Source organism: Chionomys nivalis, chromosome 9 (assembly GCF_950005125.1).
Source record: "Chionomys nivalis chromosome 9, mChiNiv1.1, whole genome shotgun sequence".
Lineage (NCBI taxonomy): Eukaryota > Metazoa > Chordata > Mammalia > Rodentia > Cricetidae > Chionomys > Chionomys nivalis.
This window is the reverse complement of record NC_080094.1, coordinates 53,111,279-53,124,386: the sequence shown is the minus strand read 5'-3', so window position 1 is coordinate 53,124,386 and position 13,108 is coordinate 53,111,279. Positions and strand designations below refer to the sequence as shown.

At 41.1% G+C, this 13,108-nt stretch overlaps 1 protein-coding gene across 1 annotated transcript in view; it reads left to right on the top strand.

The window, feature by feature from the left end:
* Wdr76 (WD repeat domain 76) overlaps positions 1 to 13,108 on the top strand; it is a 35,273-nt gene that overhangs the window by 7,814 nt on the left and 14,351 nt on the right. The window contains exons 3-8 of the mRNA XM_057780952.1: positions 1,079 to 1,171; positions 4,324 to 4,379; positions 6,633 to 6,759; positions 7,933 to 8,037; positions 8,136 to 8,179; positions 10,112 to 10,265. Coding sequence (XP_057636935.1) covers positions 1,079 to 1,171; positions 4,324 to 4,379; positions 6,633 to 6,759; positions 7,933 to 8,037; positions 8,136 to 8,179; positions 10,112 to 10,265 — 579 coding nt within the window. The remainder of the gene's footprint in view (positions 1 to 1,078; positions 1,172 to 4,323; positions 4,380 to 6,632; positions 6,760 to 7,932; positions 8,038 to 8,135; positions 8,180 to 10,111; positions 10,266 to 13,108) is intronic.

Genomic DNA, 13,108 nt, shown 5'->3' with positions numbered 1-13,108 from the left:
CAGGGTGTGAAATATTGTCTTTAAAATAATTGGATAGTCAATTACTTTTTTTTTGGTTTTTCGAAACTGGGTTTCTCTGTGGCTTTGGAGCTAGCTATTGTAGACCAGGCTGGTCTCGAACTCACAGAGATGCGCCTGCCTCTGCCTCCCGAGTGCTGGGATTAAAGGCGTGCGTCACCACCGCCTGGTTGATAGTCAATTACTTTAAAAAGTAGTTTATTTAACTTTATTTTATATGCATTAGTATGATTGGTGTCCATCCTCTTGGATTTGGAGTTACAGGCAGTTGTGAGCTGCCATGTAGAGTTTGGGAATTGAACCCAGATTCTCTTGAAGAGAGCCATTGCTCATAACCGCTGTGCCATCCCTCCAGCCCTAAAGACGACTTTGGGCTGCTAGGAAATAGTTTGCTATAAGGGCATGGTATTTGGCTGCTGATATTAGATCACATCATTTGCTTATTTATTTGTATGTATGTTTATTTTGAGGCAGGATTTTTCTTTTTCTTTTTTTTAAATTTTATTTTTCAAAATTTCCACTCCCTCCTCTTCTTCCACTTCCCCTCCTTCCCTCCCTCTTCCTTCCCCTCCAGTCCTAAGAGAGGGCAGGGTACTCTGCCCTGTAGTGGGAAGTCCAAGGCCCTCCCTCCATCCAGGCTTAGGAAGGTGAGCATCCAAATACAATAAGATCCCCAAAAATCCAGTACATGCAGTAGAGACAAATCCCAGTGCCATTATCATTGTCTTCTCAGTCGAGGCAGGATTTTTCTACACAGCCCTTGGATGTCTTGGAACTCATTATGTCGGCCAAGCTGGCCTCAAACTCAGAGATCTGTCTGCTTCTATTCTCAAGTGCCAGGGTCAAAGATGTACACCACCACGATCTTACCTAACTATAGGTTCAGATTCCCTTAATATTCAGTCCAGCAGAGATTATGGGCTGTTAGTTGAGATAACATGAAACAGAAGCTTGTGCAGTGTGAAGGGGAATTCCTGGGTAGAGAATGAAGAATCTGGTTTTGTGTGTTGGTTTGTTATTAATGTGTGAAGTAACAAAATTTTTTGGGGTTATTTTCTAGGATGATTTTTCAGGATTGTCACCTTACGAGAGGAAGAGATTGAAGAACATCAGAGAAAATGCAAAATTTTTTGCTTCCCTTCAGTTATCTGAGGTGTGTATGGTGTTTGTAATGGAAACCAAGATAAGATAATTAGATGATAATTTTTCATAATATCCAGTGAGGGAAGGCAAAATTCAAGCAATGTTTGGTATAAGGTCAGTTGGTTTGTAGGCATTGTCCTCCTCCTCCTGTTTTGAGACAGTTTCCCCGGAACTCACTCTGGATTTGCTGGCCTTGGATTGACAGTGTCTGCCTCTGCCTTCTGAATGCTGAGATTAAAGGGGAGCATCACCACATCCAGCTTGTTTTTCTTTTTTCTCTCTTCCGTTTGTTTGTTTGTTTGTTTGAAGACAGTGTCCACGCAGCTCTGGCTGTGCTGCAACTCACTCTGTAGATCAGCCTGGCTTCAAACTCCAGGCTGGCCTTGGATTCAGAGATCTGCCTGCCTCTACCTAAGTGCTTGAATTAAAAGGCCTGCACCACCACCTCCCCGCAGCTGCTGCTTCTTTGTGTGTCCTGTTATACACTTGCAAGCCTGCTGGTGGCTGCTGCATGCTGTATTCCCCAAGCTTGAGATTGAGAGGTGGAGACTGGACAACTGTCTGTCTGCCTTTTTCTTCCTTCCTTTCTTTTTTCTTTTTTTAAATTTTATTTTATTGGTGTTTTGCATGTATGTCTGTGTGAGCATGTCAAATCCCCTGGAACTGAAGTTACAGACAGTTGACAGTTGTGAGCTGCCATATGGGTGCTGGGAATTGAGCCCAGGACCTCTGAAGAGCAATCAGTGCTCTTACCTGCTGAGCCATCTCTCTAACCCCTGGACAATAGTATTTTAAGGTCATACATAGTAAGCCTGGCTACATGAAACTATCTCAGTTAACAAGAACAGCAAAAGAAGCTTGTAAAAGCACTTAAAAAAATATATTAACCAAGAAGTTCCCAGTTGGATTTAATATTTAGTTTTTTTCAAAGATTTATGTATGTATGTATGTATGTATGTATGTATGTATGTATGTATGTGTGAGTGCCCTGTCTGCATGTATGACTTTATGCCAGAAGAGGGCATGAGATCCCACTGTAGATGGTTGTGAGCTGCCATGTGGGTGCTGGGAATTGAACCTGGGTCCTCTGAAGAGCAACCAGTGCTCTTAACTGCTGAGCCATCTCCCCAGACCCTTAATATTTAGTTCTTTAAAAGAAAAAGGTGTAGGATAAATCTGAAGAATCATGTTGATGTTCATATCTTTTTCTTTTTGTCTGGCTGTGCTGGGTCAAGCCCAGGAGCCTGTACCTGCTGGGCAAGCTCTACCTGTGAGTAATGTCCCCATGCAGTCTGGTCCATGTTTAATTGACTCTAGGCATCTTTTCTCACTCTTTTTGGTATGTAGATATTTGCAGACCAAAGATCAGTCTTAGGTATTGTCCTTAGGAGCTATCTACCTTGTTCTTGTTTTTGAGACAGATCTTTGGAACCTGGGACTTGCCAGTTAGACTAGGCTAGCTGTCAGTGAGCCGCAGGGTTAGCCTGCCTCCACCTCTCCAGTGCCTCCATTTTTTTTTTTTTTTTGGTGTTTTTGTTTTGTTTTTTGAGACAAAGTCTCACTCAGTAGATCAGGGTTAACCTTGACTAAGTAGTAGGTTCAGAGCTAGCCTGAACCACAGGAAAAAAGAAAGAAAACAATTTACATAGTCTGCTTATGTATGATTTTAATTAATAAAAACTATAATTTGAGGGTCTGGGGAGATGAGGTTCAATTCCTAGCACCCCCGTGGCAGCTCACAAATGTTTGTGATTCTACTCTTAGGGCATCTGGTCCCTTCTGGCCTCTGCAGGCATCTGGCATACACATGGGGCATATACATACCTACTGGCAAAGTACTCATACATGTGAAATAAAAATAAATCTTAAAGTCAGGCGGTGGTGAATCTCTGAGATTGAGCCCAGCGTGGTCTACAGAGCAAATTCTAGGATTGCCAGGGCTACACAGAGAATCCCTATCTGGAAAAATAACAAAAAAAGTCTTTTAGAAAAGATAATTTTATTTATAATGAGTAAAACCTACAACTTTTCTGGAAAGTGTCCAAATAGGTTTCCAGTACTAAAGATTTAATTCTATAATTTGTATATGTATGCATAGAAGTATATCTTTTGTGTGTTTACCTGTGAACATGTTTTATCTCTTTTTGTTTTTGAGAAGGTCTTACTATGTAACTCTGCTGGCTTGGAATTTACTGTATAGATCGGGCTGGCCTCAAATTTAGAGATCCACTTGCCTCTTCCTCCGAAGTGCTGGGATTAGAGGTATGTGCCACCACGCTCAGCCCATGTTTTATTGTTTTTTAATTTTCTTAACATTTAATTTTGAGAAAGAGGTAGAGAAAGGCCAAGTGCATGGGTGCACCTGCATGCTGTGGCACACGTGTAGAGGTCAAAGGTAGAAGTCAAAGGACAACTTCAGGAGTCAGTTCTGTCCTGCTCCCATGTGGGTCCTGGTGACTGAACTCCGGTCATCAGGCTTGGCAGTTTTTTGAGACAGTCAAGCTGTGTAGCCAGGCTGGCCTTGAACTTAGTAAATGTGTCCTACTTCAGGCTCCTGAATGCTGAATGTTGGGATATAGATGGGTATGAGCCACCTCACTTTGTTTATATTTTTAAGTTTGTTTTTGCAATGCTGTGATTAAAAACAAGTCTGTGCATTCTAGGTAAGTGCTATGCTACTAAGTCATCCTGCTAGCCCTGTAATAGTATGTTCAATTAAATAACGTGTTTAATTATGTGAATTTATAAGCAGCTTGGCTCAAGGTACCAGAATACCAGTATATTAGATAGTGTTATATACTTCTTGCTTTTTTTTTTTTTTTTTTTTTTTTTTCCGAGACAGGGTTTCTCTGTAACTTTGGATCCTGTCCTGGAACTAGCTCTTCTAGACCAGGCTGGCCTCGAACTCACAGAGATTCACCTGCCTCTGCCTCTCGACTGCTGGGATTAAAGGCGTGCGCCACCACCGCCCGGCCATATACTTGCTTTCATTACTGATGGTGTATTTATCTCATGTCTATTACCAAGAATAAGTACTGAATCTTAAAAATCTATTTCCTGAAGAAACTGGATATAGTAGCAATTACTTACTGTTTCAATGGGTACACAGTGTAGTCATATGGTAGCATGTTTATGTGAAGGTATATTTTGTGTGCTTTTCAGTCAGCTGCAAGGCTCCGTGGAATGATAAAGAAGAGACAGCAACCTGAATCAAAGAGGTAAAAGAAGTGCTTAACGTTGGCTAGACTACGATATTTTGCAGAGGATTTTAAATTTGAGACATTGAGTTGAGCCAGGCAGTGGTTGTGCATGCCCTTAATCTCAACATGGGAGGCAGAGGCAGGCGGACCTCTGTGAGTTCAAGGCCAGCCTGTACGTATTTTCAATTCTGGGCATCAAACCTAGACTTAGAGCCTGCTAGGTAAGTGCTTTATCGCTGAGCCATATTTCTATCCAATTTTTTTTCAACCACTTGTAGCTGTTGGACAGCTTTTGTATATTTTCCCCATCTAAAGGTGACCATTATATGAACCCAGAGATTAGTTTATTTGCAGAGATTTATTTGTTTATTTAGAAACAAGGTTTCTCTATGTAGTCCCAACTGTCCTAGAACTAACTCACTGTGTAGAACAAACAGGTCCTCGAACTTAGTGATCTGCCTATGCCTCCCGAGTGCTGGGATTAAAGGTGTGTGCATCACCACTGCCCAGCCTGTTTTTCTATTTTTTTAACTAAAGTTTGTTTTTTTTTTAAAATTTAGTTATTTCATGTTATGTGTAGGAATGTTTTGCCTGCATGTGTATCTGTGCATCACATGCATACTTGGTGCCCGAGTAGGTCAGGAGAGGGTTTGGGTCCCTTGGGACTGGAGTTGAGGATGATTGCAAGCCACCATGTGAGTCCTGGGAATCGAACCCAGGTCCTTTGCAAGAACAAGTGCTCTTGACCACTGAGTCATTTCTCCAGCTCCAGTTTTTATTTTTATTTATTTTGTTTGTTTTGTTTTCTCTTGAGAGGGTTTCACAATGTATCTCAGGGTATACTAGAACTCACTATATAGTCTAGGCTGTTTTCAAACTCATAGGAATCCTCCTGTTTGTCTCTCAGTTGCTGGGGTTAAAAGTGAGCCACGGCCGGGCGGTGGTGGCGCACGCCTTTAATCCCAGCACTTGGGAGGCAGAGGCAGGTGGATCTCTGTGAGTTCGAGACCAGCCTGGTCTACAAGAGCTAGGTCCAGGACAGGCTCCAAAACTACAGAGAAACCCTGTCTCGAAAAACCAAAAAAAAAAAAAAAAAAAAGTGTGAGCCACTTGTGTGTCATCTTTAGTCAGACTATGCAGATCTTATCTGTCGGACCTGAAAGAATGGGGCAGACCACAGTCTAATGCTGTAGACAGCCTTATTTCAGTTCCAGTGTACTTTCATATAGGGAGGTAACAGAGAAAGCAATGATCCCGGGAAGGCTGTTGGAGTTCAGAGGAACATGTAAGTATCCACCAGTAAGCACACACTAAATATTAACAGAGCAGCCCTTTCCCAGAACTTTCTCAGGACCGAGCAGCTGAAACACAATTGCCTGGCATGGACTATAGATTGTATCTGGGAAAGCGAGACAGATTCAGAGCACACTGAACAGATTGGGTTCTATAGCTATGATCTGACACCCCAACAGGAATAAACATGTCTTATAAATTAAATATAAATGTTTGTCACAGGAGACACGAATCACGTCCAAGAACAGTCCAGGGAAAATGCACCTGAGGTGAAAGGCCCTGGCCTGTCTTCCGCGTTGTTCACCGTGTGCCGTTCATTTGACCACGTTCTGACAGATGTGTGTGACGAGCTTTGTTTAATGATGCTCACCTCATCACATTAAGGTTTTGGTTTGGATAGTTTTGAGACTTTATTAGAATCAGTGTGGCCAAGAGATAAATCAGTAGTTAAGAGCACTTGGCACTCTTGCAGAGTGCTCAGGTTTGGTTCCCTGCAACTACATTGGAAGACTCACCACTACCTGTAACCCCAGTTCCAGGGCACCCAGTGCCCTTTCCTGACCTGTGAGCATTGTATGCATGTGGTGACAAACAGGCGCGCGCGCGCGCGCACACACACACACACACCAGCATCAACAAAAAGCCAGTACAGCTATGTCTATTTCCCTATACGTTGTGTGAATATATCTATAGAACTCATTCCTAGATGTTTATTCCTTAAAATTACTAAACCCAGGACTCGAGAGATGGTTAAGTGGTCAAGAGCACACACAGGCTGCTCTCTAGGAGGCCTGGACGTGGTCCTAGCACCCACCACGCTGACTCACTAGCACCTGTATTTTAGGTGATTGGATGCCCTCTGGCACTAGGCATACACATACACAGACATAAAAATCAATTTAAAAAGTCTTTAACAAGTTACTAAATACGTTTTATTATTTGGTGAGAAAAACATGAGCATTTCCTTTACTCCTTTAGAAAGAAGCCCAAGAAGAAAGAAAATGAGATCGGATGTCGAAGGTCCATGCGATTGTTGAAAGTAGACCCTTTGGGAGTTCCATTGCCAGTAGCTCCAACACAGCCAGTGTTAGAAGAAGAAGAAAATGTAAGAAAAAGTTCAAATATAGTACATTTAGCTTAATCAAATATTGAAAATTTTAAAGTATTTGTAACTACATTGGGTGTTTTTTTTGTTTCGTTTCAGTTTTATTAATTTAATACTTAGATGTTGTATGCTTAAAGAGATTTCAGAGTTGTTAACACTGGGTAATCTGTACTTCTGCAGGAACTTGTGGAGTTGTGGGTAAATTATTTCTCTTTGTAAGCTTCAGTTTCCACATTTAAAAAAATGGTGTCACCCCAGTGTTGGAGAAGCTAAGGCAGGAGATTGTCACAAGCTCAAGCTAGGTTGCTTGGTTTGAGGCTACCTGAACTAGAGAGTAAGAGTATGTCTAGAATAAGAAGAAAAGGAAATATCAAAAGAATTGTACGGATGAAATTAAATAGAATCCATAGTTCTTATACTAAGGGTTTAGTAAGTAATAAGTGGTAGCAATTAATACTGTGTAATATGTGATCAAACTGCTAAGGATTGGGCTGGGGAGCTGGTTCAGTGGGTGCAATGCTTACTGTATGAATAGTACCTGAGTTTGAATCCCCAGAGCCATGTAAAGCTGGGTGTGGCACCATGCATTTAATTCCATAGTGAGGTGCGCAGCTGAGACTAGAGAACTCCAGAAACTGGAGGGCAGCTGACCTAGTGTGTGTGGCAGCAAACAATAGAGACCCTGTTTTAAAACAGGATAGAAGGTGAGGACCACCAACACCAGAGGCTGTTCTGACTTAGACATGCGTGTCCACATTCACATAAACACATTACAGATACACAAAATGAAAATAAAGAGATCCCTTGATATAACTTTTAAACAGGTACTCATGTAGCCTAGGCTGGCCTCGAACCTACTATGTATTTCAGGGCGACCTTCCCAGTTCCTGGATTAGAGGTATAATCCAGAGTAACTGCTTTGTGTCATGCATGTTAGGCCAGCATTCTGCCCGGTGACATACCTCTTAAGCTCTGGCGTAGGCTGTCCTGAAACTCATGGTCCCCTGTCAGCCTCCTGAGTGCCTTGTTTGAACAGCCAGCCACTTTTAAATGCCTATGATGTGCCACTGTTGTTGATGTTGAAAGGAAATCAGTGAAAATGAGGCCAAAACCTTGGCCCTTCCTCAGTTTATGTTATAGGACAAACAGCCTTTTGCCTTTTCTTTTTGATAGCCTTTGTTACCTCCTGGGCCCTTAGAAATGATTCCTGAAAACCAGGATGACAGCAATGGACTGTTGTTGAAAGCGTCTTTGAAGACATGGGCAGAGATGAGCAAGGTATTACTTGGGAAGGCTTTCAGCTTTTAGAATCATTTCCTGAGGAAATTTCCGTGCGTATATATGAACTTAGTCCTTGATCTTTTCCAATGTTGCAGACAAGTAATGAGAGGACCGAGGAGAGGCTGTCTAGCATTAAAAGGTAAGTTGAATTCCTTGCCTTTGTTTTACTTTTGACCTTTGTTTCATTTATTTTGAGATGCTTGCAGTATAAAACTCTATAATATAGGGCTGGAGAGATGGCTCAGTAGTTAAAGAGCACTTGACTGCTCTTCCAGGGGTCCTGAGTTCAATTCCCAGCAACCACATGGCGGCTCACAGCCATCTGTAGTGGGATCAGATTCCCTCTTCTGGTGTGCATGAAGACAGAGCATTCAAATACACAAAAGACATGAATAAATGTTGTAGAGGACTTTTTAAAAAAGCCATTATAGGAAACCTTGAAAGTAGTGAAAAAAATCATCTCTACTATTTCTACACTAACAGTTGTTTGCCTGTTTCCTTTCATAGTGTTAAGGATTAAACCAAAACTTTGAGTGAGCTAAGCAAGTGCTCTACCACTGAACTAGCCCTGTTTTTTTTAACACATATATATTATTTATTTACTTTCTGGGGGAGGGTATTTCGAGACAGGTTTCTCTCTAACTTTGGAGTCTGTTCTGACTTGCTCTGTAGACTAGGTTGACCTCAAACTCACAGAGATCCACCTGCCTTTGCCTCCCGACTGCTGGGATTAATGGTATGCACCACCCAATTTATTTACTGCATATTATGACTGATCTTGAACTCACAGAGATCTGCTTGCCTCTGCCTTGAGAGTGTTAGGATTAAAGAGGTGCATCACTGTACCCTGCCTTTCCTCCACTCTTACACAATTCGGGTTTCTCTGTCCTGGAACTAGCTCTTGTAGACCAGGCTGGCCTCAAACTCACAGAGATTCGCCTGCCTCTGTCTCCGAGTGCTGGGATTAAAGGTGTGTGCCACCACTGCCTGGCTTGGGTGAATCTTCTTACCTCAGTTAAATAATCAATATAATTCTTCATAGATATGCCCCCAGGCCAATTGGATCTTAGATAGTCTTTCATCACAAGTGATTCCAACTTCTGTCAAGCTGAAAATTAAAATTAAAGCCTGCATACGGTTAGGCCTTGGCTTTGTAATCCTCTTTTTTTTTTTTTAGGTTTATTTTATTATGTATATGGTGTTCTGGCTGCATGTTTGCTTGCATGCCAGAAGAGGGCATCAGATCTCTTTATAGATGGTTGTGAGCTACCATGTGGTTGCTGGGAGTTGAACTCAGGACCTCTGGAAGAGCAGTCAATGCTCTTAACTAACCTCTGAGCCATTGCTCCAGTCCTGTATCCTCATTTTTAAGTTGCTAAGATTACAGGTCTTCAGTAGTAGAACTGACCCCGACACAGGGTGGAAACTATAAATGTGGAGACTTTATCTCAACCCTAACATAACATTGCTTGGCATATAGTATATATTCAGACTCGAATAAACGAATTCACATTTCACTTGTGTTCATATATATATATTCACATACAGTTTTACACTGTGCCTTTTTCTTGGATATTTGCACATTTACTAGAGCACACTTCTACCCATTTTGTATTTGGAGTTAGTTTCTGTTAAGTGTGTGTGTGTTTGTGTGTCTAAGTGCATTCATTATAGCAGACTCTTTTCTTAGGTTTCCAGACATGGGGCTAATGAATCAAACATTGAGGACATCCTTATGGTTTTCATTATTGAAATCGTTTCTTTAAAATCTTCTCTTCTAAAAGTCTATGAACTTGAAGTACGTGTGTGTGCACAGAGTGGCTGCCTCTGCTAAGCCATATCTCATCCCAGGCATGTTACGTTTTAACTGTAGCCTCCTAAGTTTTGATGCCATCATTAAAATTATCAAAATTAATTTTATAATCGGAAAATAATAACCTTGATTTATTTGGTTTCTTCTGTCATCAGGAAGTAGATATTCACCAGAATTTACTAGTTGTGCTTTTTTTTTTGAGCTATTTTTTACTTATTGGTACTATTAAAATTGTTTTTAACTTACCCTTTTTGGTAGCTACAAAGCCAAATTAAGTGGTATGGTCATCAGTGAAGCTACTGTTTGTAAAGTGACCAAAGGTGCCATCACCTCTGTGGCCCTCCATCCATCAGAAGTAAGAACCTTGGTAGCAGCTGGGGCCAAGTCTGGGCAAATCGGACTCTGGGATTTGGTGAGTTGATACTGCCTTTTGGAAGATTATCTAAAGTCTGCCTGAAGGAAATGTCTTCAAGAGAATAGCCTGGCACATTTATTTATAAATGTTGCTTGAGATGTGTGGTTTTGCACTTTATGATTCCAAATTTTAGAAATCTGACAGAATTTAAATTTGTTTTTATAGGACTGGAGAGATGGCTCAGTGGTTAAGAGCATTGACTGCTCTTCCAGAGGTTCTGAGTTCAATTCCCAGCAACCATATGGTGGCTCATAACCACCGATAATAAGATCTGGTGCCAACTTCTGTCTGCAGGGAACACATGCAGGCAGACCATTGTATACATAATAAATAAATAAATCTAAAAAACTGTTTTAAAAAAAATTGTTTTTATAGAACTTTAACATTTTTAGCTTGAGTATCTTTAGCCATCTGGACATAAATTATCTGGCAGGAGACATTTAAATGTATGTGTGAAGAAATTGCATATGAAAAGTCTGTTTAAATTATGTTCAAATAGGGGTTGTTGTGATTTGATTTAGGTCTTCCTCCATGTTATGTTGAATTTTTTTTTTTTTTTTGAGGTGTTGTTGTTGTTTTGAGGCAGTTATGTAGACCAGGCAGGTCCCGAACTCTCAGAGCTCTGCTTGTCTGCTTGGGGTGACACCAAGTCCAGCTAAAAGTTTTTTGTTTTTTTTTTAACATTTATGTTATTTATTTTTGTTTTTAATTTAGAAATTTACGTGTGTGGGTAGTTTATTTATTTTTTTTACATATGTACATGTGTTAGTGCCTGATGTCCAGAGAAGCCAGAAAGGTATTGGATCCCCTGGGAACTGGAGTTGCAGACCATGAGCTGACATGGGGTGCTGGGCATTGACCTGAATCCTCTGGAAGAGCTCTTAACCACAGAGTCGTCTCTTCAGCCTGTTTTTATTTTTTAAATTGTACTTGTATTCCTGTGTGTGCATTAGGGTGTTCGTGCATGTTTGGAGGTGAGAGGTTTATACCACTCTGGGGATTGCATCCAGGGCTTTGCATGTGCTAAGTGGGCACTCTGCCAGCTGAGCTGCATCCTCAGCACCTTTTGGTTTATTTTTGCATATAATTTTGTTGTTTACTCAGCTGGTAGAGCTGTTTGCCCAGCATGCAGGAAGCTCTGCGTTTGGCTCTTAGGGAAAAGAATATTTCAGAATGGAAAAGCTTGACAAAAGAATTGATGATCATGGGCCTGGATAATGGCTCAACTGTTCTTTAAGAGGACCCAGGTTCTATTCCCAGCACCCACATGGCAGCTCACAACCATCTGTAACTCCAGTTCCAGGGGATCCAGTGCCACCTTCTGACCTCTTCATGTACCCATTTACCAGATACTCATGTATACATAAAATTAAAATTAAGTTGGGTGTTTTTTTTGGGGGGGGCAGGGTTTCTCTGTAGCTTTGGAGCCTGTCCTGACTGGAATTAAAGGTGTGCACCACCACTGCCCAGCTTTTTTTTTTCTTCTTCTTTTTTTTTTTTTTTTTTTTTTGGTTTTTTCGAGACAGGGTTTCTCTGTGGTTTTGGAGCCTGTCCTGGAACTAGCTCTTGTAGACCAGGCTGGTCTCGAACTCACAGAGATCCGCCTGCCTCTGCCTCCCAAGTGCTGGGATTAAAGGCGTGCGCCACCACCGCCCGGCTTTTTCTTCTTTTTTTAAAGGCAGGGTTTCTATCCTGGCATGTCCTAGAACTTGGCTATGTTGATTAGGCTGTCCTGAAACTCACAAAGATCCACCTGCCTCTGCCTCCCTAGTGCTAGGATTAAAGCCATGTACCACTATGCCTGGCTCCTAAAGTAAATCTTCAAAGAAAAAAAAAAATTGATGAGCAGGGCCAGGCATGGTGGCTCACACGTTTAATTCCACTTGGGAGGTAGGAATAGGTTTATCTGTTTGTTCAAATCCAGACTGGTCTACTTACTAAGTTCCAGTCCAGCAAGGGTCTATAGTGAGACCCTGTCTCAAAAAAAAAAAAAAAAAACAAAAAAAAAAACAAAACAACAAAAGAATTGCTGATCAGAACTGAAATGTCTTTTTTATAGTTTTATGTATATGGATGTACTGCCTACATGTATGTCTTAGTGACATTATCATTTTATGAGTAGGGCTGTTTTGCTTGAACGTATGTCTTAGTGATAAGAACCTTTACCTGCTAAGCCTGTCCCATTCTTTGTATTTTTACTTTTTTTTTTTTTGAAAATAATTTTCCCCCTTCTCTTTCCTCCCTCCAACCTCCCCCCCCCAAATTCATGGCCTCTATTTCTTTAATTGTTGTTACATAATTGGCATATATCTTCCTAAATATAATTTATTCAGTTCTTATAATGTAACTTTTATGTATATGATTTCAGAGATGACTACTTGGTATTGAATAACCCATACTTTTGTCTTAAATTTTTTTTTAAGTTTTATTGTTAAGTGTATGGGTATTTTGCCTGTCTGTGTGTTCATCAGGTACATGTCTCATGTCTTCCGAAGTCAAAAGACAACAACAGGTTCCCTGGCATGGTTGTGTGGTGTCATGTGTTGTTGGGAGTCAGACTCGGGTTCTCTGTAAGAGCAGCAAATGATTTTAACTGCTGAGCCAACTCTCTAGCTGTTTTGCTTTATTTTATTTTATTTTGAGGTGGGCTCTTGATGTGTTTCTTGGAGTTGGCTTCAACCCCACCCCCTACGCTGTTTTCAGCTCGAGCGTCTCAGCACCTGTGAGCAGAGGTGCAGGCCATCTTGGCTGTCAGGAGCCGGGTTTTTTGTTCGCTTATTAAGAAGAAGCTGGTTTGATAGTTGACAAAGCTGGACATGTGAAATTAATGTGGTGGGGTA